A 24,121-nucleotide genomic window follows, 5' to 3' on the forward strand; every position below is an offset into this window, starting at 1 on the left:
CAACTCGATCCCTGTGAGTGTCCATGCCCCCATTTTTTTTTAGCCTCCTCCGATTATGCACATCTTTGGATTTTTCTTTATAATATCACTCTTCTCCAGTCCTGCAGTGACCACTGTCCAACCCAAGCCCTACTCTCACCACTCTTGCCTTAGGACACTCAGGCCCTTGCCACATGTTGCAACATTCAAGGACAGAGAGAGTTCCCCTCCAGAAAAACTTCCCTTCACCAAAACAGCTGGTGTGGGGGCCTGACTTCACTCAGCTCACCTGGGTTTTACGTAAGTAGGGTCCTCTACCCCTCTCCTGTGGTCATTTGCTGAGGGTCATCCTTCTTGATGACACTCAGAGGATTTCTGAGGGAAGCAGGACACAGGACAAAGTATGAGTGTGTGGCAGGGATAAGAAGGAAGAAGAGAGGTGCTTTTTAAAAGTTTTTATTTCAAAAAATAAAGCCACAATTTCACATAAATATCTGGGGAGGGACGGGGAGAGGGGTGGAGCAGGGGCTTGGCCCCTACCTCCTCTTCTCTTTCACACTGTACTGTAAAAGCAAAGGGGCTGGCTAAGGGGAGAACAAGGGGAAGAAGTCGTCAGTGGGAGAGTTCCTGCGAAAAAGGCCCCCTGAGCCCACCCCTGCCCTGGAACTGCCTTGGACCTGGCTCACCTTGCCGAACCATCGGGAGAGCCAGATCTGTTTCATGGTCATGTGATCGGGGAGAACTTCATTGTCAAAGAGGAGCTGCACCTAGCAGGGAGGTGGGAGCACTGTGTTAGGAAGTCTCCTTTCGTACCATCAAGAACTCGCCTGGTCCCCTCTAAACTCTCCCTCCCCCTGTGGCCCCTTCTCCTCCCAAAGAAACCTACTGTGGGACACTCACATGCTGGGGATTTAGCATCAAGCGGTGACAGAGGACCCTCCGGAGATGACGAACCTCGGCTCTAACAGAACACCGGACATATTTGTTCTGAGGGTGGGCAGGGAAAGGAGGACAAGGAGTGTGAGAGAAGGGCCCTGAGGAGGTGAGTCTCCTGAGAGGCCCTCCCACAGCCCCTCTCACCTGCAAGACGCTTTTATTCTTGTCTTTGCCAGAACTGGGGGAAAACAGACACAGGTTAGGGAGCACTATCATCCCCTCCCCCGCATCCCCACCCAGAGCCATGGCATTATCTCTTCAAGGGAACAGACACTCGCTTAGCCTACTGCGAGCCCTCTCCCTGAGCCCCTCCCGACTCTGGGTCATTGACACTCTCACTTCAGACAGCCCAGGACCTGCCTCTCACCTCAGCCGCTCCAGGCACAGGCTCAGCTGCTCATCATAGCGATAGTAGTGGGCTTTCGAATGGTCAAAGCTGCAGAAGGGGAGGCCGAGGTTGCTCAGGGCTGGCTCTGAGAAAGACAGAGTAGTGAGGCGAGCAGCACAGATTCCGCACTCCTCTTCCCCCGGAGAGCAAAATCCGGCAGGAGGAATGCTCTGGGGGCTTTGCCTTACCCTCCTGCTGCCAAGGGACATACCTTCCCCGCCGGGCTGCGTGACTCGGTCCAAGCCTCGGGACTGGTAGAATTCTCGAATCCGTTTCTCTTCACCTGGAAGGGAGTGGAGTATGGGAGTCAAGTTTTAACTGTCCCTCTGGCTGTCAACCTCTTTACCTACACGATGCCCACCAAAGCCCTCGTCACCGAAAGCTGCTACCCAGCATCCGTCCTCTAGAAGCCCCTCAGAGTCAGGTTGGTCACTCACTGTCTTGCAAGCCGGGCACCAGCTTGTACACGATGTCCTGCATGACCCGGTCCAGTTTGAGGTTGAGCAGTGGCTGTGTCTCGTGGATCTTGATGTTGCACATGGGGCAGTACTTGCTGGTTTGGAGGTACTTCACAATACAACTCTTGCAGACTGGAGGAAAAGGAAAACAGACTCTCAGGCCCTCGGGGAATCAGGTTCTCGGGCTGGACGGGGTGCCTGGGTGGTTGGGGCAGGCGGTGCAGAGGCTACCAGCCAGCTGGGTGGGAACCAAGGCCTGGAAGAACCAGCCAGGGTCCAGGGAACTCACAAGTATGGAGACACTCTGTGATGGTGGTGGCATCCACGAAGTAGCCAGCGCACAGGCAGCAGACGATGTGTTCATTCAAGTCTTTGATCTTTACTCGGACCTCCTCCTGCGGACACACCCTCCGTCACCGATCACCCTTCCCAATCCCAACCCCGGTGCCTTCCCAGCCTGGGAGTCCCCTCTTTCATCACATCTCACAGCCAAACCCCGCACCTTGCATGGTCAGCAAGGACTTAGCTCCCGGGGGCTGACACTACCCCTTGCCCAGCAGAGGTCTCCGCGCATAGCGGGGGCTCCCTTCACGTGGACTGGCCCGACCTTCCTTTCCCAGGGGAGACCATACGACGACGGCGGCACAACACGCAGGCGTCTTAGCCCAGAGTTTGGCAACTCGGACCGCAATCGCGCAGGCGCACTGTGACCCCCGCCTCTGCGCAGGCGCACTGGGCGCCCGGCCGGCCCCGGCCTGTCCTCTAGTCGGCCCCAGTCAGCCCCGCTGGCCGACCACAGCAGTAACCCTGCCGCCCCTGCACCTCGTTCCGTAGCGGGTCCATCTTGTACACTGACTGGAGCTGGTTCCGAAGCCTCATCGCGATCGCAATCTGGCCCCCCTGAGGAGACGCCATCTTAAAGGCTGATCCTGGCCTGCCACTTCCGGTGCCGCCTGCAGGGCGGGACTTGTCGCCGAGCAACGAGGGCTTAGGTCTTTTCGGATTCGCTGACTCTCCGTAAGGCCCCGCCCACGTCCTTTCTCCCCCGTGTGCTCACCTGAGCCCCAGTGGCCCCTCCCCCTCCGCAGTTGGTAATTGGGGAGTGGGGGGTGTGTGGGGAGAGGCCCTATCTCATTGACCTCCTGCAGTAATAATCATCGTAGACCCGACCGGACCTCGGGACGAACTTTTGGAGCCTGCAAAAGCCTGCCTCCTCCTTCCCCCGAAGGCCGGGCGTCTCCGCTCGCCACCGCTCAGGGTCGCCCAGCTCTGGTGACAACCACGCTAAAGCCCCTCCCGCGCTCTCCGTGTTATGTTGCCCTCGTCGGCCGACGCTAGACAATGCGGAGCTACCTCCGACGGTGGGCCTTCTCCCGGCTCCAGAGCGGGAGTTTCCCGGGGCTTCGTGGAGGCTCGGGGAGGGCGACGGGAGGAGGAACCCCTAGAGACTTGGTAGTGATCTTACATCCCCCGCGCCGTCCTCCCCTGCCGCCGGGAGGAGGGGGGCAGGCCCTCGTTAATGATGATGATTCAATCACCGGCGCCTGCGGAGGCCTGGGACAGACTAATGCAGAGCAGATGCCGAAGGAGGAGGGGAGACGACTAGGACACGGCCGCACGCCGACGCGCCCCGGCGGCGGGTCCCTGCAGGAGCAGAAGCTCAGCTCGGTGTTTGGGGGAGAAGCAGGGGTCCCGAAAGCTTGCGCGCCGCTGTCCCCAGGTGCCTCCAGTAGCACTAAAACCAAGGGTCAGTTTACTGTGAAGTATTAGCACCAAGTGCAGTTGGAGATGAAAGAAGGGGAGATCCCAGTGCAGACCTCGAAAGGCTTGCTGAAGGAGGTGGGGCTTGGTGTGGGCACAGTTTAGAGCTGGGGTGCGGAAGAAGTGTGGTGGGAATAGAAGAGGAAGGCTGCGCGGAGGGGAGGGGCCGAGAGGGACAGGGAGGAGGCCAAGGGGTGCATTTGAGAGCAGTGGTGGAAAAAGCAGGACTGGACGGAGCTGGGACTTTGAGGCTGTGGGCCTTGGAGAGCTAGCTGACTCTTTTGCAGCGGGGGGTGACCCTATGAGAGAAACATTTTTGTGCATTGATGTTCAGAGTGAACTGGAGTGGATAAGCGGCAAGAAGTTTTGGGAGTGGTGATGCTTTAATCACCTACTCACTATAGCCATGGCTTACCTCGTTGGTCCAAGATGCCATCATCTGTCCTCTGGATGAGTACTGGTTTTTTTTGCCCGCTTTTCTTGCCTCCACCGTTGCCTCTCTTTCAGCAATTTTCAATACAGCAGCTCAGAGTAATTCTGGTAAAATAGGAATAAAAAAAGGATATAAGGGAAAAAATTTGAGTTGATGGGTATGTTTATTATCTTGTTTGTGTTGGTGGTTTCATGGGTGTATGCATTCGTCAAAACTTATCACATTGTACACTTTATTTTTTTCACATTGTACCCTTTAAATATGTGCAGTATATTGTATGTCAGGTTTACCTTAAGAAAGCTGTTAAAAATAAAATTTAAAAATGGGTGTCTTACTTTTTTGTTTATAAACTTCCAATAACTTCCCTTTATTAAAAAAATATATTTTCACCTGGGACCCGGGCATGCACCTTTGACCAGAATCCAACCCGGGACCCTTCAGTCCGCAGGCCAACGCTCTATCCACTGAGCCAAACCACTGGGGAAGCTTCCCTTTTTAATCAGAATAAAAGGCAAGGTCCTTACAGTGGCCTGCAAGGCTCTGCATGGTCTCTCAGTCACTCAGTCTCTCTGGCCACACTGACCCCTCACTGTTCCACAGACACACCAGAATGTACTCCCACACTGTCACCAACTGTAAAAGTTCAGATGCACAAATGGTACCTTTCTTCCTTCAGGTCTTTACTCCACAAGGCTTTTATTATTATTATTATTATCATTTTTATTGATTTCAGAGAGGAAGGGAGGAGAGAAAATTCAATGATGAGAGAGAGAATCATTGATCAGCTGCCCCCTGCAGGTCTTCTACTGGGAGCAGAGCCCCCCAATGCAACCTGGGCATAAGCCCTGACCTCCTGGTCCATAAGTTGATGCTCAACCACTGAGCCACACAAGCCTGGCACTCCACAAGGCCTTTTTTGATTATTCTAGATAAATCACAGCTCCCTACCCTTTTACTTCTTCTCCCCCTTCCTTGCTTTATTTTGTTCTTTTTGGCAATTATTATTATTTAATGTATATTTTTCTTGTTTTACACCTGCCTCCCCCACTAAAATATAAGCTTCTCAGTGGCATAGACTGTTTTCCCCTGTTGTGTTTATACATCTTATATCTCCAGTGCCAGGTACAGAGGACTAACAGTGCCATGTTCAATAAAAAATTTCTGGATGGCCCTAGCCAGTTTGGCTCAGGGGATAGAGTGTTGGCCTGCAGACCAAAGGGTCCTGGGTTCGATTCCAGTCAGGGTTTGATTCCAGTCAAGGGCATGTACCGTGGCTGCAGGCTCCTCCCTGGCCTGGGCCCTGGTCAGGGCTCTTGCAGGAGGCAACCAATCCATGTTTCTCTCTGTCTTTCCCTCTCTCTAAAAATCAATGGATAATATCGGATGAGGATTAAAAACATTTTTTTTTCTGGATGAACAAATGAATGAATGTAGGTAGTCGTGATGATGGCCTAGATTAGGCTTTTATCAGTGGGAATAGAAAGGAAGGGCTGTATATGAATTTCAAAGGAAAGCACAATAGGAGAGAGTAAGGAGCTTGGGCTGAGAGCCTGTCTTCCAGCCTGGTGCACTTAAGGTGGCTGCAGCAAAGGCAGGTGCAGTTGGCCAGAAGGCTGGAATGGTGGGGCTGGAGCACCAGTGTCAGAACCAGGGATGAAGGTCTCAGAGTTTTCTGGGTGGATGTAGTAGATGGAGCTACTGAAATGGATGAAACCTGAGCAGATGGAGACAGAAAACTGAAGTCTGGACTCTAAAGAATGCTCACAGTCAATAGTGGAAAAAGAAAAGTCAGTGGAGGAAAAAAACATAAGCAGTCACTATGCAAGTCCAAAGATGTAGAATAAGACAGTATTACATAAGGAAGCCGAAAAAGGGGACATTTCAAGAAATGGTGATCAACGAAGTAAAACATGTCTGAAATCTCTGAATAATGGACACTGGATACTGACGCTTCCTGAGATGGTCGGTGTAGTGAAGCCAGCTTGCAGTGGGTTAAAAGAATAAATAATGAGGAAATGGAGGCAGTGGGTGTGGGCACGAAAAGAAAACAATCTTCCATGAAGAGTCGGGCAAAGACTTTGCCTAGATAACAGCGATCTAAGACAGTTGGGGTAGGAAGAGCTAAGTTAATGAGAGAAATGATGATACAGGAGTGGGGGGACCATCTCAAGGGAAGGCTACTATACCAATAGCAGGAAGGAAGGGAAGGCACAGAAGCACAGGCTGGGCATGTGGCCTCTTCTTGTGAAGGTACAGGCTTGAAAACTTGAAGAGTTGGGGGCCACATGCATGTAGAATATGGTGAGATAAACCCAAAGCAGTGTGTATGGGAGGTGGAGGTGCTGACCACAGAACCTCCATCTTCAACATAACTTAGCAGGAACCACACTTCCGAGAGAATCAGGGAATCCGCAAAGTGAAGGCAAGCAGAGGAATTCCTAGGACTGTGGCTGACAGACTGAAAGCCCTTGTTCTTGAAGTGGGGCACTGAAAAAAGTTTTAACTCCGTAGAAGATGTGTATGTACTACTGGTTTATGGCCATTCTCCTCAAAGGATCAGTCAGGCAATCTCTGGGTGGCAGTGCCATCTGTGCTGACCTTAAAAGGCAGGATGTATAATAAGCAGGTATACAGGTCTGTACTATGCTGACTTTTTCTTCTTCATTGATTCACTCGTTGATGCATTCCATTGATGCATTTATTCAGCTTGTTTGGAGATACACTAGTGCCACACTCTTCTCAGAGGCCCACCCCCTAGAGTGGGAAAGGGACTGGCAAACTCCTAACCTGCAGGTCAGTCCCCTTCAGAGGCTTGATTTATGTATTTTAAATTTTTTAAATTTATTGATTTTAGAGGAAGTGAGAGAGGGAGAGTAGGAATGAGAGAGGAAGGGAAAGAAGGAGGGAGGGTTAGAGGGAGGGAGGGAGGGAGAGAGGGAGAGAGGGAGAGAGAGAGAGAGAGTGAGAATGAATGAGAATCTAACCAACTAAGCTACCCAGCCAGGGCCAAAGGCTTATTTAGTTTGCTGTCTCCTTAGCCTCTCTGTTCACATCTGGGGGGATCAGCCACGCTATTTCAGAAGGTTTTGCCTGAATAGCAGGTTTCATATGCCCTAGTAGCCCCATCCCTCTATTGTTGAAAAGGTTGCTTGTGCTTTTGTGAAAGGCTAGGGGAGGTGATGATGCCTGTCTTTTTCACCAAGATAAGAACACACCTGCCAAATTTGCATGTCCCCCACCCCCTTTCAGAAGAGGTGGTTGACAGGGTGGGGTAAGGGCTGGAAGAATCGGATGATGGGTATGAACAAGGTTGGGGAAGGATGTTAGTATTAATGCCCACTGCTCCCTCCCCCAGCCTTCAAACTGAGGCTTCTGAGAACAGAGGGGCTGGTGGCTTTGGTGGGGAGAGAGCCCACTCCCTTTTTCTCTTCTTTATTTTCCTGCCCAGATGCCCAAATACCATTCCTCCATCCCCTAGAGAGAAAGGACCCATCACCCTGCCCCAGGCACCAGTCTGCCAGCCCATCTGCTGGGGAGAAAGAAGGATCTGCGCCTTTCCCAGAAGATCCCGAAGAATCAACTGGAAGATCCCGCGCTCCTAGGGAGACCCATCTACTAGGCTTAGATGGAGAAGGCACGCTGGCTCCCATGGAGCACCAGGCAGCCTGGAACGGAACACGGAGTGGGCTGGGGTCGAGGAGCTGGGTTGGCACATCGGGGTGGGGCCCTTTGGCCACCACGTGTCCCAGGCGGGCCAAGCTGCTCGTCGGTGCCAACCCGTCCGCGGGATGTGAAGAAGCCCAACCCCCTCTGCGCCCAGTCTCACCGGCTTGGAGGCGCCAGGGCCCCCCCGGGGCCGGGCCGGGCCGGGGAAGGTAATGTAATTCCGACCCAGCTAACCCGATTATGGCGGCCTGCACCGGGCCGGGCGGCGGCAGGGGCGGGTCTAAGGCGCAGGGGCCCGCCCGGCCAGGGGTCCCATCCTGGGGAAGGACGCCGAGTTCACGCACTCCCAGCTCCTGGGTCCCGGGCCAGAGGTCATGAGGTCACCAAACCGCTTTGGTCTTTGCCCACCTCGCTTCTCTGACGCGCTCCAGGCACAGTGTCCTGCGCTTGGGTAGGTGGAGCGTCCATGGGAAATGAGGCGGCTGGTCCTCTGAAGGCTTCAGTGTCTCCCGTGGAGATTTCGTCCTCCCGCCGGGGCGTGGGGTGGGGGAGAGTGTGAGAAGAGACTTCCTAGGTGCAGAGTGGAGGCGCAAAGTTCCCCTTGTCGGGGGCAGAACAGGCAGCCCCAAACTCACACCGGCCTGAGCTGGCCCGAGTTCAGCCGCGAGCCCGCTTTACACCCATTTCAGGAAATCGAAATTCTAAGAAACACCAGGGCACCCATTGCTGGCGCTCCCGAAAGGAGCCGGGGGCCTCGGGAAGAGGCCAGGAGGCGCCCCAGGACACCGGCCCAGGGTGGCTGCTCCCCGCCCGAGCCCACCAGCTGCGCGCGGCCGCCACTCCCCACACCTGTTCCCTTCCCGGGCCTGCCCGGGCCCGCGCCGGTCCCCAGCTGCTGCCCTTCGCATCCTGGAAGCCACAACGAGATTTGGTCTTCGCGGGCACGTAGGCAGGGGACTCAACGAATCCGGGAGTCGGCAGGCAGGACCCATCGGGAGGCGCAGAGTGGGGGGCGTGGGAAGAGACACCCGCGAGGAACCCCCGGGCGGAGGCCGGCGAGGACGGAGTCGCCGCGCGCATCTCGGCTGACTCAGCGCGCAGCCGCCTCGGCCCTCGCCCCTCCCGAACTGAGCTGGGTGCCTAACACCCCGGCCACCCCCTCACCCCACCCCCGCCATCCCCATCGGCCAGTCTCCCCCTCCCTGGGCGCAAACAGGCGCCTCTTCCCCTTTAACGGGCCGGGCCCCGCCCCTGCCCTACCCCCAGCCCCCGCTGCCCACCGGAGGCAGATCTGTCAGTCACTGCCCCAGCCCGAGCCCGAGCCGGCCACCCTCTCCACCCCGGACGCGGGCAGAGGCCCGGCAGCCCAGCGTCCATCTGCACTTCAGAGTCGGAAGGGCGCTCCTGGGACCCTGGTCGGTCGCGCTCCCCCGGGATGCGAGTTCCTGCACCGACGCCCCGCAGAGGCCGGCATGGGCGCGGCTACTGCCCGTGCACTGGGATGAAGCTGTCCCGGGGGCCCCGGCGCCCCGCCGCGGCCAGCTCCGCGGGCCCCTGAGGCCGCCGCCCTGAGCGCTCCGCTGCCGGGCTCCCGGAGCCGCCTGGGGCGCCCTCCAAACCGCCGACCCTCCTGCGGTCCCCCCGAACCCGGGCCCATGGAGCCGGCGGTGCTGGCCTCGCACCACCTCCCGCACCACGAGCCAATCAGCTTCGGCATCGATCAGATCCTGAGCTGCCCGGAGTCCACCGGGAGCGGCCTAGGCCCGGGTCGCGCGGGCCAGGGCCCCGGGGAGAGCGCGGCGTTCTCGGGGGGATTTCACGGAGCCTCGAGCTACGGTCCCTCTGGCGCGCTGGGCCCGCTCCCCGGCAGCTCCGGCCTGGGCCCGGGCGGCGTGATCCGCGTCCCCGCGCACCGCCCGCTGCCGGTGCCGCCGCCCGCGGGAAGCGCGCCTGCGGTGCCCGGCCCCTCGGCCTTGGGCGGCACCGGGGCCCTGGCGGGGCTCACCTTCCCTTGGATGGACAGCGGCCGCCGCTTCGCCAAGGACCGGCTCACGGGTGAGGACGCCCAGCCCCTCCGCGGTGTGGTCCCGCAAGGACTGGGTTTCCTCATCTCCGACCTTGGGATCCAGATCTGGGTGGCCTTTCATGAGCCTCTCTCAGATCCTTTCAGGGGGTCCCCTCCCAACTACATGTCTTGGTCCCGCTGCTGAGGGCATGGGAGTTGAGCTGCCGTCGATGCCCGCGCGCTTCTCTACAGGCCACTGCCCATGCCGCGGGGAGAGGAGGGGGAAGTGATGGGGGCCATTCTCCCTCCCCAGGGCCGCTCCTCCCGAGCCCGTCCCTGCCGGAGGCCTCTGCTGGTGCGGGGCGAACTGGGGGCACCAGATCTCGGCCGTCCCGCCAACCCTGCCCCGCTCTTTCTTCCTCCCGCAGCCGCGCTCTCCCCCTTCTCCGGGACGCGCCGCATCGGCCATCCTTACCAGAACCGGACCCCGCCGAAGCGGAAGAAGCCGCGCACGTCCTTCTCGCGCTCCCAGGTGCTGGAGCTGGAGCGGCGCTTCCTGCGCCAGAAATACCTGGCCTCGGCGGAGAGGGCGGCGCTGGCCAAGGCCCTGCGCATGACGGACGCTCAGGTCAAGACGTGGTTCCAGAACCGGCGCACCAAGTGGCGGTGAGGCGCGGGGCGGGGAGGGGCCGCGGGCCGGACCCACTGGCGGCGAGGCGCGGGGCGGGCGCGGGCCGGCCTCGCTGACCCCGCATCTCCGCCCGTCCAGGCGCCAGACCGCGGAGGAGCGCGAGGCGGAGCGGCACCGCGCGGGACGACTGCTCCTGCACCTGCAGCAGGACGCGCTGCCGCGGCCGCTGCGGCCGCCGCTGCCCCCAGACCCGCTCTGCCTGCACAATTCGTCGCTCTTCGCGCTGCAGAACTTGCAGCCCTGGGCCGAGGACAACAAGGTGGCTTCGGTGTCCGGGCTCGCGTCGGTGGTGTGAGCTCCGCCTGCCTGGCTGGCCGAAAGCTTTTCTGGACCGAGGCGCTGCGTGGAGCGAGGGGCCCAGGGCTGTGGGCGCGCGGCCGCCCTCGCCGTGGTCCTGCAGCAGCGCAGCGCGCGAGGAGGAGCCGGCCTTGAGCTCTCTCTCCTCGAGGGCTCCTCGGCCGCGGCCGGCTCCCAGGCCCACGTGGCCTGCTTGCCCCGCAAGCAGGGACTCGGCCTTTCCCGCCGTTTTCCGCCTGGATTGTCCCACGGCTGCTGGAACCTGAGGGGCCGACTGGGCGGGACCTTCAGTACAGTAGCCAATGAGGTGCGGAGAGGGGGCGGGCCGGCCAATGGGAGTTGCTTCCCCTAGGGACTCTGGGGGTCTTCTGCAGGTGGGTGGGACTTTCGGAGCCAAAGCAGATAAAAGGTGATGCTGCGATGGGGGCAGCCCACACTGGCTGGGTGGGTACCAAAGGTGTGATGGGAAGAAAATGCCAATGACAGCAGAGTAATGGAAGAGGTGCTGGAGAAGGAGTCTAACTGTGACAGCAACCAGAGGGTTATCCATGTTGGGCATCACATCTTTCTACTGTAAAATAATCGCTAAGGATTCTTCCTGTTGAGCCTCATGTTGTTCGTGTGTGTTCAAACTGCTGACTACATTCCTCTGACAAGGCGCTTGGGTGGCAGGGGAGACAGATAACTTCTTTCATCTTTCACTTGGTGAAAGAGAAAATCTAGGAACACTAATCCCGTTGGGACAAAGAGGAGAGAGGAGGAAGCAGGGGACAAAGTTAATGGACCCAGTGGAGTTAGGATGAACGGAACTTTGCAAATAATTAGAAAGTGATAGATCTAAGAAGAATCGCAGATAATTCCAAGGTTAGAAATGTAGAGGATCAGGATATCAATGGTGTTGTGGATGATGGAGAAATTGGGAAGATAGTACCAAGATAAACTCTACAGGAAAAACTAAATGCTAGACCTAGAAAGAATAAATTCTGGCAAAGTACCCTTGGGGGAAGTCAGTTGACATCCACATAGAACTGGAGATAGAGTGATGACAGAAACTCCAACAGAGGAAACTATTAAGAGAAGGCAGAGTTCTAAGGACTAAGTCTTTTTCCCCTCCAAATTCTACAAACACATTTACAATGTGCAAGGAATGGAGGTCATCAAAGTTAGTAGTCCAAGAAAAGGAAAGGAAAAGGAGTACCCAGCTGGAAAGAAAGGAGAGCATGATGTCCCTGAAGTTGTTAAAGACTTTAGCTGGTAGGTGGGCCAGGGGCTGCTGGGAAGTTTTAGATGGAAAGCTGAGAGTTTGGGGATGGTTGCAATAGTCTTGAGATTTAAGAAGGAGCAGGATTTAAGTTGTATGAGGACAAAAGGGAAGATGTTGTCTGATTCCTTTGGCATCCCAATTCTTTCCTGGAGGTAGGAGCAGTATAATAGAGGCAAGTGAGCTTTAGGCAGGGTGAGGCCAACTGTAGTCAAACTAATCATGTTCTGTATTAGTGACAGCTAGGTCAGCCATAGCACAAAGTCTTGACCAGAAGTGGGAGCCTGGCAAAGGGATATTGCTTGAGGAGTTGGCCCTGAGTCTTTGATACTGTGTCATCTTTAACTCTTTGTTTTCATAAATGTTATTATGGATTTTTAGAGAGAGAGGGAGAGGGATAGATAGAAACATCATTGACAGAGGAACATCATGGATCAACTGCCTCTTGAATAGTCCCTACTGGAGGAGGATCAAGCCTACAACCTGGGCATGTACCCTGACTGGGAATTGAACCAACAACCTCTTGGTTCCTGGGTTGATGCTCAAATGCTTAGTCACACTAGCCGGGATACCTCATGTTGTATATGCTGCTGCAGAACCAACCTCAAATTTGGCACTATAGAAAAAGAATTTTTGTAGCTCAAAAGGAAGCACAAGAATAGGTTTAGCTTAAGTTGAGGATATGGGGGCATGTTAGTCCCTCTCCAATAAATAGAAGGCTAAGGAAAGGGTCCTACCCTATGTAGATTGTGGCTTACCCAATTCCTTTTATTCCACGCCCAACACTTCTTTGATTTGAGAGAGAGAGAGAGAGAGAGAGAGAGAGAGAGAGAGAGAGAGAGAGAGATTTGTTGTTCCACTTATTTGTGCATGCATTGTTGATTCTTATATGTGCTCTGACCGGGGATCAAACCCACAACCTTGGCATATTGGGACGAAGCTCTAATCACTTGAGCTACGTGGCCAGGGCCCCACCTACCAATCCTTGAGACTCAGATTCCAAGATTTATATTTGATCTTAAACTTTTGGCTTTTTAAAAAATATATGTTTTAATTGATTTCAGAGAGGAAAGGAGAGGGAGAGATAGAAGCATCAATGATGAGAGAGAAACATGGACCGGCTGCCTCCTGCACGCCCCCCACTGGGGACCAAGCCTACAACCCAGGCATATGCCCTTGATGGGAATCAAACCTAGGACTTTTCAGTCTGCAGGCAGACACTTTATCCACTGAGCCAAACCAGCCAGGCTCGGCTTTTTTTTTTTTTAAGATTTTATTTTTTAAATTATTTTTTTATTGATTTCAGAGAGGAAGGGAGAGGGAGAGATAGAAACGTCAATGATGACAGAGAATCATTGATTGGCTCCCTCCTGCCTGCCCCCTACTGGGGACAAAGTCTGCAACCTGGGCACATACCCTGACTGGAAATTGAACTTAGACCTCCTGGTTCATAGGTCTACGCGCAACCTCTAAGCCACTCCCTTGGGGCAACTTTCGATTTTTAAATCTGGCTGGTTGCCTTGGTGCCAGAGTAAGGAAGTATTGAATACAATGAGATGAGATCTGCTCCATTCCTTAGGCAGGTCACTGCAGGACACAGGCATCTCTAAATTCTTGGGTGGAGGAGGATTGACTCTCTGTTGAAGAATCTGTCATTTCTTCCCTCAGCTGGTTCAGGAAGTCTCTGCTTTCACTGGGAGGCAGGTTACTCAGGAAGTATGGAGGGGCCAACTCCACCAGCCTGACACAGAGAGCCAGAATTAGATGATTTCTATATACACTCTCATAAAGCATATTTTTAAACTTCTTACTATCCCTTCCACAAACCTTGTCTTCTCAAATCATGTTACTACAGACCACTATGATTCCCTCTTCTTCTTAAGGCTCTCTGACTCCCCAGCCATATTTTTGGCCCCAGGAAGAGGAATGGGCAGTGTAGGAGGGGTGTCATGGAACTCACATCTGTGGTTGAATCTCAGAAACAATGGAAAGGCAGTTGTCTTTGGAAATGGAGAAACTGTGGTAAAGCACCCACGGTGGGGGCCTGGCTGGAGCCCGGCGGCTTCGGTAGCAGCAGGATGGGGAGAGCTGGGCCACATGCTTATGCGTTAGGAGCAGGTAATTTCCAGTCCCATCCGTGTCTTGGGCCACCTCATTGAAAGGCAAAGATATTGAAGGAATAAGTTATAGAGAAGAGGCAGACAGTAGAAAAAAAGTAAGGGGAGATAAGAAGGAATTAGTAAGGGTGATGAGAGTATTAAAGTAAAGCATTTCCTCTAGATGTTATAGTTCCTCCACACCAAAAGCTCCTTGTACCCCAAAGGAAGTTTCTGCTGGTTCTATAGAATCCTCTGAATGGCCATCTGGACCCCAGTTTTCAGAGATGGCATACCAATCTTTGGTCTTTCTGACTTCCAATCGTTTTATGACCCCAACTCTTTCCCCTAACCTTAAGGAAGTATCCAGACACCAGTGCTTTCTGAAGGTCTCTGCGATTCTTCTCAGAGCCAAAGGCTGGTTGGGACAAGGGAAGTTCAATTCGTTGCATAAGTTCTAGGAGTTCTCCTCGAAGTTTCTGGGCTTGGCACAGTGCTGCCCAGCTTAGACCCCGAGCTTGGCACCAAGCCTTGTCTGCTCCACCTAGGAGAGGAAAGGGACCAGCTACAACTAAAGACCTTAAGACCCCTGAAAGAACCAAACCCTTGGCCAAAGGGCCTCCTCTTCCTGGGCATAGAGATCTGTCAGCTGGTTGCACACCACTTGTGGAATATCTGGGATTCTATAAGTCAATGCAGAGTGGGCCACTCACTCTGTAGAAAGGCTTCATACACCTGGATCAGAGAACTGTGGTCACCGTCCGCATGCTCCAGGGCCCGGCGTAAAGCAGCTTCTTCTGCACAGAGTGGAGGACGGGTAAACCCGGGGGCAGCTGCAGGCAGGAGAGAGGAAGGATGTTTGGGGGAATTCGAAAGGATAGCAGAACAGGTGGAAAGGTACAAAGATAGAAATGTCATTTTGGGGACTTAATTCAAAAGATATTGATAACTTCTAAGTGCTATGCACTTTATTAGACATTGAAGGTAAATGAAAGACAGTCTCTTTCCTCAAGGAGTCTGGTGGGAGACAAACCAGTGAACAAACTTGATGAGCAAGATAGGTGTGTGGGCCAATATTTGAAGTTTGAGTAGGAATTAGCTCAGTGGCAAAGGGCTAGAGAGAGGATTCTGGACTGTGGGCACAGCAAGTTAGTAGCATGGCATGTTTGGAGAACTGAGAGCGCCTAGTATGGGTGGTTGGAATGGTGTGCATGGCAGAGTTACAGGGGATAAAGCTGGCGAGGTAGGTAAATGAGTTTACAGTCTGTCTAGAAGGTAAAAAATAGCTGTTGAAGAGTTTTTAAGTAAGAGAGTCCCTGTGTTTGAAGAAGTTCAAAATTCACATGACTAATTAGGAGGCTACTGAAGGAGTCCAGCTGAGCACTGACAGAACCTGACAGTGAGTATGGAGAACAGCAGATTAATTAAAATAATTAAAATGGAGAAACTGTGGTAAAGCACCCACGGTGGGGGCCTAAAAATGAAAGAAACCAGAGATAGATTAGTCTAAAATGAGGGTGATGGAGCTGCGGAGATGATGGTATTATTTTTGTGGTGGTGAGAAGGTCATTTAAGAAAGTGTTCAAGTTTAGTTCTGGCTTGAAGTACTGTGGACTGTTCTGGTAGACATGTCTATCATGAGTTAAACATATTAATCTAAGATTCAGAAGAATGGCATTGACAGGGAGATACAAGGTTTGTATATTTTAAGTGTGAGGGTATCCCTTCAGAGCATGGGTGTGGATGAACTTGCTTAGAGAGTTCAGGGAATGAGAAGACAAAGGGCAAGAATACAAAACCCTGAAGTCCAACTTACAGTGGATGAGCAGAAGATGAAGCGCCCAAGTAAGACATTAAGGGAATGGTAGGGAGGAAGGATGAGAACCAGGAGGAGTAGTCACAGAAGTTTAGTGGGGCAGTTCCAAGGTGGGAGTGGCCAACATTCTGAAGTGTCAAAAGGTCATGAATGAGCCCTAGCCGGTTTGGCTCAGTGGACAGAGCGTAGGCCTAGGGACTGAAGGGTCCCAGGTTTGATTTCGGTCAAGGGCTCATGCCCGGGTTGTAGGTTCGATCACCAGTAGGGGGCATGCAGGAGGCAGCTGATCAATGATTCTCTCATCATTGATGTTTCTCTCTCTCTCCCTCTCCCTTCCACTCTGAAAAAAGAAAAAAAAAAAGGGTCATGAATGAGAGCTCAAAAGTGTTCACTGGGTTAGGTCTTCAGGAGGTCACTGGTGAGCTGAAAGCTGTCTCAGTGTGGTGGTGGACCAGAATCTGGAGTGTGGTGGGTGAGGAATACACTAGATGGAATAGGGTAGAGATTATACCATCTAACTGAAGAGGAGTATAGGGTTGAAGAAGGGTGAAGAGTTTTAGTAATAACAGATAGAAGAGATTCAAGCATGTTGAGAGGAAGAACCAGCAGAAGGAAAAGGCTAGAGAGACAGAAGAGCGATAACTGATGAAACCTGGTTCTGTAGGCATCGCGTGGTAGAAACTGGAGCTCGGGGGAAAGGGCTAGCCTTTGGAGCACCAAAACACCAAGGGGAAGGACTGAGGTAGCCAAAGGAGCCAGGGAGAGAGGGGAGTTATACCAGTGAGCATGGCAGCAAGGGTGAGCATCTCATCCACACACTCAAACTCGCATGAAGCCAGCAGGGCTTTGGCCAACTCAGGGGGCAGAGGGAACTCTGATAGGATGACACCTAAGTCTGACAGGTGTCCGTTGTCATCCAGGGCTGCCAGGTAGTCTAAGTCTTCCAGGGCCTGCATCAGTGCTTCTGGAGCTGGGGAGGAAACAGGGCTTATAGCGCAGAGGACCTCAGAGCCTGTGGTCAGACAGCAGGACTTGGGCAGGAGGAGTGCTCACCAGGCCGGTCCAGGAAGTGACATTCCCCTGGCTCTGCAATCTGTCTCCTCTTTAGCAGTAATACCAGGGGGCTCAGATTTTCCTCACACACCCTGGGTTGGGGCAATGGGGTAGCTTCTAGTTCTTGAAAGGACTTAGGATACAGGCAGAGGCAGGATCCTGAGGGGAAAAAGACCTGGGAAAGAAGACCACTGTAGATTTCTCGGCATCGCGATGCTTGCGTGTCAGTGACTTTCATGGGTGATGTCAGGGAGGGCAAAGGCTCTTACCTGGAGGGGCCCCTCTTGCCCGTAGTTGTCTTGCCTTTGCCTGACACTTGCTGATTGGTCTCAACACTTGGGATTCTGCTCGGATCTGAGGATTGTACACCTGTCTCCGCCCGCCAACCAAGGTCAAGACAGATTAGAGCGGGCCATTTATATCTTTAGCCTCCACAACCCCTCATCTTTGTCACTCACACTTCGAAGCTCCAGTCCTGAGTCAATGACATGTCGAATGGAAGGGAGGGAGAAGGAGAAGTCAGCCAGCCAGTGAGTGACCACAATCTTTCGGGCACCTGAGTCTGTGTCTTCATACACAGCCTGAACAGCTTGACCATGGCCTGGGTGAAGGGGCAGCACCCGTGGTGGAGGTCCTTGGATTGCCAAGGTCCCTACCTCCCTGGACAAGGATTCACAGCACAGGGAAATTTCCTGAGGAGAGGGTTGGGGTGTTAGGGCATTTCTCACCTCTTTTGGGTCACAGACCTCTTTGAAAAACTGATGAAAGCTATGGCCCTTCACTCTGAAAAAATGCACATACAGTGGGGCCTTGACTTATGAGTTTAATTCGTTCCATGACGGAGCTCGTAACTCCAATTACTCGTATGTCAAATCATTAAAGTGAATGAGTGAGACACGTGATGCTGGGCTGATGTTGTGGCGTTCACCGTGACGTTCGCTGCGCTAACTAGCAGTGGGGTATCTGAAGCTGGCTCGTAACCCGAATTTTAGCTTGCAACTCAAAGCAACAAATCGGCCAAGAGAAGGCTCATATCTCGAAAAACTCATTAGTTGAGACACTCGTAAGTCAAGGCCCCATTGTACTCATAAAAGTTGGGGAGTGTTATAATTTCAGGAATTCATTGAACCACTGATCTCTGCATTTGATGGAATAAAAAAGAGGGTAGTAGACATCTTTACCCTGAAATCCTTGAGTGTTTCCCCAGGACTCCAACAGAGTGAATACTACAACCCCAGTGTTCCTAACAAGCAGTGCTCCCAATCCCAGGACAGGAAGGAGGCATAAGGAGCACCTCCTTTTGCAGCGTTTTTTTACCTCCTCGCTGGGCAGGTACACTAGCACGTCTCCTGGAGCCTCCTTTCGACACAAGTCAAGCACAGCTTGGCAGGCAGCTTCCACTCGATCAGGAGGGACAGTGTCCCTGTAGGTGGGAGTGGGACACCTGCCAGGCCCTCTGGGTACACGTACAATAGGAGGATTGCCCCAGAAGGCTTGGAGCTTAGGTTCAAGGGCTGGGTCAGTGACCACCACCACTTTGGGGTCCCCTGGAAGGTTTCCCAGCCTGGCATCTCGCAGCAGCCCCTGGAGCAAGTCTGAGGCCACTGACCGCTCTTGAGCCTCATCCAGTACCAGCACATCCCAGGCTCCAGTGCCCCGGGTTGAGGCCACCTCCTGAAGAAGCAGCCTGTCCCAGCAAAACCTGTTGACATTGGCAGTGGGCAGGAGTCAGTGTGGATATTGGCCAGCCCGTCCAGGGGAGCTTCTACCCAGGGAGCCTAGATTTTGATAGTTAAGGTCAGAAAAAGACTGTGACTGAATTCCTTAACAGTGACCCACAACCTTACTGACTGGTGACACTTTGTTCAGAAGCTGTACCCCAGTTGGGAAAGTCAGACTTTTGTAATGAGTGTGAGGATGAATGTGAGGTCCAGGCTAGGATTAAAGAGTCTAATTCAGCAATGCATAATGCATGCTTTAAAGGGTGAGCTGGGCTGAGAGGTTATGGTGAGGTGTCAGAGGGCTGGGCCTCTTCCTATTGCGTGAGGGGAATTAGATTTGAATCAGGCCTGGAGGAAGCCTCACCTGAGCAGGGTTTGGGGCCCAGTGCAATCCTCCTGGGGGATGCTGTATCCAACCTCATGACCCAGGGTCAGGTCCATCTCATCAGCAACCTGCAGGGCCAGGCTCAGGGCTGCCAGAGGGTAGGGCTGAGTGACAGTAACCTGGCATCCCCTGGCCAGTGCAAACTCTGCACACCACTGAGGGATCTGGGGTAGGGGTAGGGAAGGACAACCAGTCAGCAAGACACAGGACTTCAGTCAGAAGGGCTAGGGGAGCTATGGCCTTATTTGGGGGCATACACTGGTCCTTTACCACCCAGGGGCCAGCTTAACCTGACTCCTTTGCCTACCTCCCCCATAACCCCTGGCAGTCCAATCCCCCTCTGCCCAAGGAAGGGCCAATTCCCTAGCCTCTCCCCTCATCTACCCCCACCTGGGTGCTCTTGCCAGAGCCAGGCTCTCCAGACACAATCACCACTCCACTGGGGCTACTCTCCAATTGCTCCAAGAAGACAAAGCGAGCAGCCCAGATGGGCAAGGCTCGGCGCTGCTCAAGCAGGTCGTAGTAGTGGGAAGAGAAGGGAAGCCCATCAAAGGGGTTCACAGCCAGTTCAGACTCCCCAGGGCTCAGGCCAGACTCTTCTGTCAGGCCAAGAAGCTGAGAGGCCATGATAGCTCACCGCAGTACCTACAGAAGGCAGGGCAGTCATTAAGGCCTCATACCATCTTTGCACCTCAGCCCTGATCCCCAACCTGTTACCCTCAGCGGGTAATGCACTGAGGTCCATCCTTCCAAGCACTTAAAAAAAAAAATCATCACCTGAGGATATTTTTTCCATCAATTTTTGGAGAAACATTGATATGAGAGCCATATTGATTGGTTGTTGAATCTGCAACCCAGGTGTCTTTGATCAGGAATCAAACCCGAGGCTCTTTGGTGCCCAGGGCCCTCGCTCTAACCACTGAAAACACCTGTCAGGGCTGTGTATCTGTTTTCTCTAATCCTCACCTGAGGATGTTTATTTATTTAGGGGGGGTGGAGAGGGAAAGGGAGAGAGATCAGTCAGTTGCCTCCCATATGCACCACAACTGGGTGGATTGAACGAGCAATCTAGATATGTACCCTGACCAGGAACTGAACCTCCACCTACCCGTATATGGAGGTATACGGGGTAATGCTCCAACCAACTGAACCACCCAGCCAGGTCCTTCCCAGCATTTCTTGGCTGCCAGGAAATAGTGGAGACCTAAGCCTCCAAGTAAAGGACTATCAGAAGTGGATTATCCTGAAGCAGATAGTAAAAATCCTGTGACTAACACAGGAGTCCTCAGGGGCAGCAGGAATTATGTGAGACATGTGGGAAGGACCCCGAGGGAAAAGGATAAAGAATAAAAGGAGGGGAGTAGGGCCACAGGATCCTGGAATCAAACCTGCTTGCAGCTCTGAGACGTGTCAGGACGGCAGCCAGTTCCAGAACCACACAGCCAGTTCCCACCAACCTTGACCAGCATGAAGTACAAAGGTCAGTTCCGGCTCCGCCCTGGGGCTTGGCTCAAATACAATTCTAGACACTTCTGGGGTGGAGCCATTTCCTCCGCCTTATTTAACCTAGTCAGGAGCCTATGGAAAACAGACTCCAGCCATCACACTGAGCGTATGAACTCTATATAAACACCATGTTCAGTGAAAGGCATCCTGGGTCTTGTAGTTTTGCAGCTGTTTCTTCACAAACCTGGGCTGAACACCCCAGCTATGTTCAGTTGTTGCTGGGTCTTCAGTTCAGTTACACTTCCTTAATATCATTCATTTCTTGATATGAGGAGGCGATTTCAGACAGTTCCATTCTGACCACCCCCCACAAACCTACAAAGAAGACCTCATCCCCATTCCACCCACACGAGGAAAAAGGAACCTGTTCAGGGGGCTTTTTAGACCCAGAGAGGCAACAGAGACCTTGAGTGAAAGCCCTGAATTTAATGTGATGCTGGGGGGAGCCCCATCTCTCCCTTTCTACCACCCACCCATCCGGCCTGTTGAGTTGGGTGAGGGCTGCCCCCAGTCTCCGTCCTGCGGCTCTGGGTGCCATCCTGTGCTCAGTCAGCCTCCTGGGCCTGTCTTTCTGTGAATCTCCTGTGGGACATAGGGGGGAGACATCGTGTGGGCTTTGCCATATTAACTCCATAATTAGCTCCCTTCTTCAACCTGCCCCTTCCTACCCATTATTCTCTAAGCCCCTCACCTTCTTGCATATTCATATAGTGCTTGCTTGCGCTCCTGAAGGCTTTCTTGCCGGGCCCAGGAGGACTTGGCAAATGTTAGGGCTGTGGGCTGAGGGGTCACCGGGCCAGAGCTGGGGAACTGAGGTGATCACAATGTCAGAGGGCTTGCGAAGTCATCATCATTAAACCTGCATCGAATGCCTACTTTGCAAGAGAGGCACTGTGCTAGGGTCTCAGGATCAAAACAGAGACATCAGGGAAAGGGAGTATGCAGACTGCCCCACCCTCCCCAGGTCTTGGATCTGACCATTTCCTGGGTCTCACCTTGGGGGCAGAGGCTGTGGGAAGGGCCTGGGTCCCCTCAGTGATGTCTTCAGGTATGAAAGCTACAGCTCCCTCAAGTAAATTGGTGATGGTCAAGTCTACACATCCAGTCCTGGCTGGGGAGAAGGGAAGAGAGGACACGGGGCCTGTTTCCCTGCTCACCTTTCCCCCTTATCACCCACTTTTCCTCTCTGTGTCTTCCTGTGTGGGGCTACCCTTTCCCATACCGAGATCTCTCTGGATGACGCCCAGTGGCACATGGGGTAAAACCTCCTTGACTCTTTGAGCCAGAGTTGCCAGCTGCACATCAGGAGAAGGGCCAGGGGAGGGAGGAAAAGAAGACTGGGCTGCAAAAAAGAAATCCAAAATATGGTGAGTGGAGACGGGAGGAAGGAAAGACTGACGAGCGCAGGAATAGGGAGGACATCACAATAAGCTGAAGGAAAACAAAAAGCTCGGTGTACGGAGACCACACACCTGACTGGGGGTGCAATCTGGCATGTCTTTGTCGCTTCATGTGCTCTGCTTTGTCTGCGGGAGTGAGTCGTGTCCCTGTCTGGCCCAGTTCTTTGGCCACCAGCTAGGGATAATTGGAAGGTTGGGAGTGTCAAGGTCTCAAGCCTTCGTCTCTCTCCACCTGAGGAAAGACCCCGACTCCGCCCTGCCAGAGTACCCTACCACCTGTTGTACACGGAGGGCGAACTCCTCATTTCCCTCCCCCAGCTGGCGATGAACAGGACGGAGCCACCTGCAAAAAACAACCCAGGGCCATGTTGGGGGCACCTGCTGATACCTCTCTTCATGGGGTAGTGGTGGTGAGGGCGGGGAGAGAGTAAATTCTTTGTATTGCCTCTGTGGTGGAACCTTGCTATTAAAAGATCTGCAAGTGGACAGGGCAGAGGCAACTATTTTCTTGACCTTGAGGTGAACTTTTCCCAGCCACCAAAAAATGAGGACAATACCTTACTTGGTACACCGTGAAAGGGACAAAAAGTGACCACAACAGTTCTGACACCCAGGAGGCATCTGACACCGTCTGAGAGGAAGGCACGAAGTGAGATCTAAGTCAGGGCCGGGAGTGGGAAACTTTCCCCCAAGCCCCAAGGATTCCCTATGCAACATGCACTCACCACAGAGACTAGGGGTCTCTGGACTTGAAGGGTAAGAGGCTGTACCACATCCTGGATAGAAAATGGCCAGGAACTGGAAGGAAGAGAGAACAGAATGGGATTCCAGCCAGCCCAGCCAGCAGCTCATACCTGACTCCAAACCGGAACTGTCACACTGCCCACGTGGATACATGGGGACTGAAGGGACTCAGGGGTAAGAGCCAAAAGTGGACAGGAAGGAAATGGACGAAGAATGGAGGGGGTTAGGGCTGAAGAAGGTTGTGAAAACCCAAGGGCCCTCAAGTGTGACTACCAAGGCACGTGGAGGCCAATACCTGTGTTCACCCACCTGAAGCGCAGGAGCCCCTCCCGGCCATTGGTGGCCTCTTCCTCGGGGAAGAGCAGCAGAGGGGTTGGGGGGAGCCTCGTGGAAGCACAGAATCTCTTGAGTGACTCCACCAACTCCCCCCGCCCATCCATCTCCAGGAAGCCCCGAGACCAGCACACAAAGCTGGGGGGGCTATTGAGTAGAGGCTGGGAACAGGAGAGAGAGAAAGCAAGAAGAATGTTGTGAAGTGACAAAACTGACAAATGGGGGGCGAGGGTTGAAACGGGGTTCGGGGTGCGGCTCAGTATCTGGTGGCGTCCCAGGCAACACCGGGCGGGCGGGGGGTGGCCTGGCGCCGTGCCCCCGGGAACTGCCCCGGGAGTTCTGGCATCGCTCCACTCACGGTGCTGCAGCTGGTGAGCAGGTTGACTATGTTGTGATCGAAAGGCGTCACGTGGTTGGAAATGAGGACCCGGACGCGGTGATCCCGGAGTCCCGAGTCCTCCTGCCGGGCCACGAGCCCCAGCACCGCACACATGGTCCGCACCACGAACCTGCGGGCGCAGGCGATCGTGACGGCACTGCCCGGGCCGAACCCGGCCCCGACCCTCCCCGAGCGCCCGGGTCGGAACCTGCGAAGGACGCTGTCGGGCAGCGCGCAGCTGACTAGGAAGACGTGGATCCCGAGGAAGAGGCGCAGGACGAGGAGGCAGAACCCGACGGGCGCGTAGAGCAGCAGCGCGAGGAGCAGGAAGCCGTCACCCGGGAGCCTGGGGGCGAGAGGCGGGATGATCGGGCGCCGAGGGCCGAGGAAGTGCGGGCGCCGGTGTCTCCCCGCGGGCGTTCTTACCGGTGCGAGTCAAAGAGTCGCTCCGGCCCCGGCGCTTGGGGAGGGTCCATCGCGGTTGCTTTAGGGGTGTCCGGCCGCCGCCGCCGTCGCCATCTTCGCGACCTGCCGCAGGGGCTCCTGGGAAGGCGGAGTCTCCGGGCGTCGGCCCTGGGTGCCAGGACCCAAAATCTTCCTGCGCCCCGGAAGGGCTAGCCGCCCCAGCATGCCTAGCGGGCCCTGGGGCCGCCTCAGCGCTCGCGTGCCGCAGGGACTACAATTCCCGGCATTCTCGGGGCGGGGGGCGGAGCCGGCCTCCCGGAATCCGGGGCCGGGTGCACCCCTGCAGGACTTCAAGTACCGGCGTGCCCCGCGCCCCGCGGTCACCTGCTCACGTCCCGGGAGCCGCCT

The 24,121-nt window shown here is 54.3% G+C and overlaps 4 protein-coding genes across 6 annotated transcripts; 1 reads left to right on the top strand and 3 right to left on the bottom strand.

The window, feature by feature from the left end:
- Nucleotides 1-425: 425 nt before the first annotated feature.
- On the bottom strand, nt 426-2,724 carry PCGF1 (polycomb group ring finger 1). 2 transcript variants are annotated; one of them, XM_070428477.1, is made up of 9 exons: nt 2,584-2,721; nt 2,051-2,156; nt 1,741-1,893; nt 1,515-1,586; nt 1,283-1,388; nt 1,060-1,093; nt 880-966; nt 666-746; nt 426-563 (listed from the first exon to the last, which is right to left on the bottom strand). In XM_070428477.1, exons 1-9 carry the CDS (start codon nt 2,674-2,676, stop codon nt 516-518), a joined length of 780 nt encoding a protein of 259 aa, XP_070284578.1. In that variant the 5' UTR covers nt 2,677-2,721; the 3' UTR covers nt 426-515. The 2 variants fall into 2 exon arrangements, with proteins under 2 accessions (XP_070284578.1, XP_070284577.1); XM_070428476.1 differs by having other exon boundaries at nt 880-1,093; nt 2,584-2,724.
- A 6,552-nt stretch (nt 2,725-9,276) lies between these two features.
- Nucleotides 9,277-10,643, top strand: TLX2 (T cell leukemia homeobox 2). Its single transcript, XM_070428478.1, has 3 exons — nt 9,277-9,676; nt 10,055-10,292; nt 10,396-10,643. Exons 1-3 carry the CDS (start codon nt 9,277-9,279, stop codon nt 10,610-10,612), a joined length of 855 nt encoding a protein of 284 aa, XP_070284579.1. The 3' UTR covers nt 10,613-10,643.
- Nucleotides 10,644-13,129: 2,486 nt separating this feature from the next.
- On the bottom strand, nt 13,130-20,778 carry DQX1 (DEAQ-box RNA dependent ATPase 1). The gene is made up of 12 exons (XM_070429542.1): nt 20,335-20,778; nt 19,337-19,591; nt 18,926-19,110; nt 18,158-18,542; nt 17,299-17,532; nt 17,110-17,209; nt 16,841-16,999; nt 16,566-16,757; nt 14,685-14,804; nt 14,325-14,515; nt 13,836-14,026; nt 13,130-13,616 (listed from the first exon to the last, which is right to left on the bottom strand). Exons 2-12 carry the CDS (start codon nt 19,571-19,573, stop codon nt 13,460-13,462), a joined length of 2,151 nt encoding a protein of 716 aa, XP_070285643.1. The 5' UTR covers nt 19,574-19,591; nt 20,335-20,778; the 3' UTR covers nt 13,130-13,459.
- Nucleotides 20,779-20,858: 80 nt separating this feature from the next.
- Nucleotides 20,859-23,895, bottom strand: AUP1 (AUP1 lipid droplet regulating VLDL assembly factor). 2 transcript variants are annotated; one of them, XM_070429544.1, is made up of 12 exons: nt 23,735-23,879; nt 23,517-23,654; nt 23,288-23,438; nt 22,906-23,090; nt 22,578-22,650; nt 22,410-22,483; nt 22,129-22,195; nt 21,925-22,027; nt 21,675-21,794; nt 21,448-21,563; nt 21,144-21,262; nt 20,859-21,034 (listed from the first exon to the last, which is right to left on the bottom strand). In XM_070429544.1, the coding sequence occupies exons 1-12, from the start codon at nt 23,782-23,784 to the stop codon at nt 20,998-21,000; spliced, it is 1,233 nt and encodes a 410-aa protein (XP_070285645.1). In that variant the 5' UTR covers nt 23,785-23,879; the 3' UTR covers nt 20,859-20,997. The 2 variants fall into 2 exon arrangements, with proteins under 2 accessions (XP_070285645.1, XP_070285646.1); XM_070429545.1 differs by lacking the exon at nt 20,859-21,034 and having other exon boundaries at nt 21,238-21,324; nt 23,735-23,895.
- Nucleotides 23,896-24,121: the final 226 nt, after the last annotated feature.

The sequence above is a fragment of the Myotis yumanensis genome, unplaced genomic scaffold (genome assembly GCF_028538775.1).
Source record: "Myotis yumanensis isolate MYYU_CA2020_CCGP unplaced genomic scaffold, mMyoYum1.0.hap1 SCAF_11, whole genome shotgun sequence".
Classification (NCBI taxonomy): Eukaryota; Metazoa; Chordata; class Mammalia; order Chiroptera; family Vespertilionidae; genus Myotis; species Myotis yumanensis.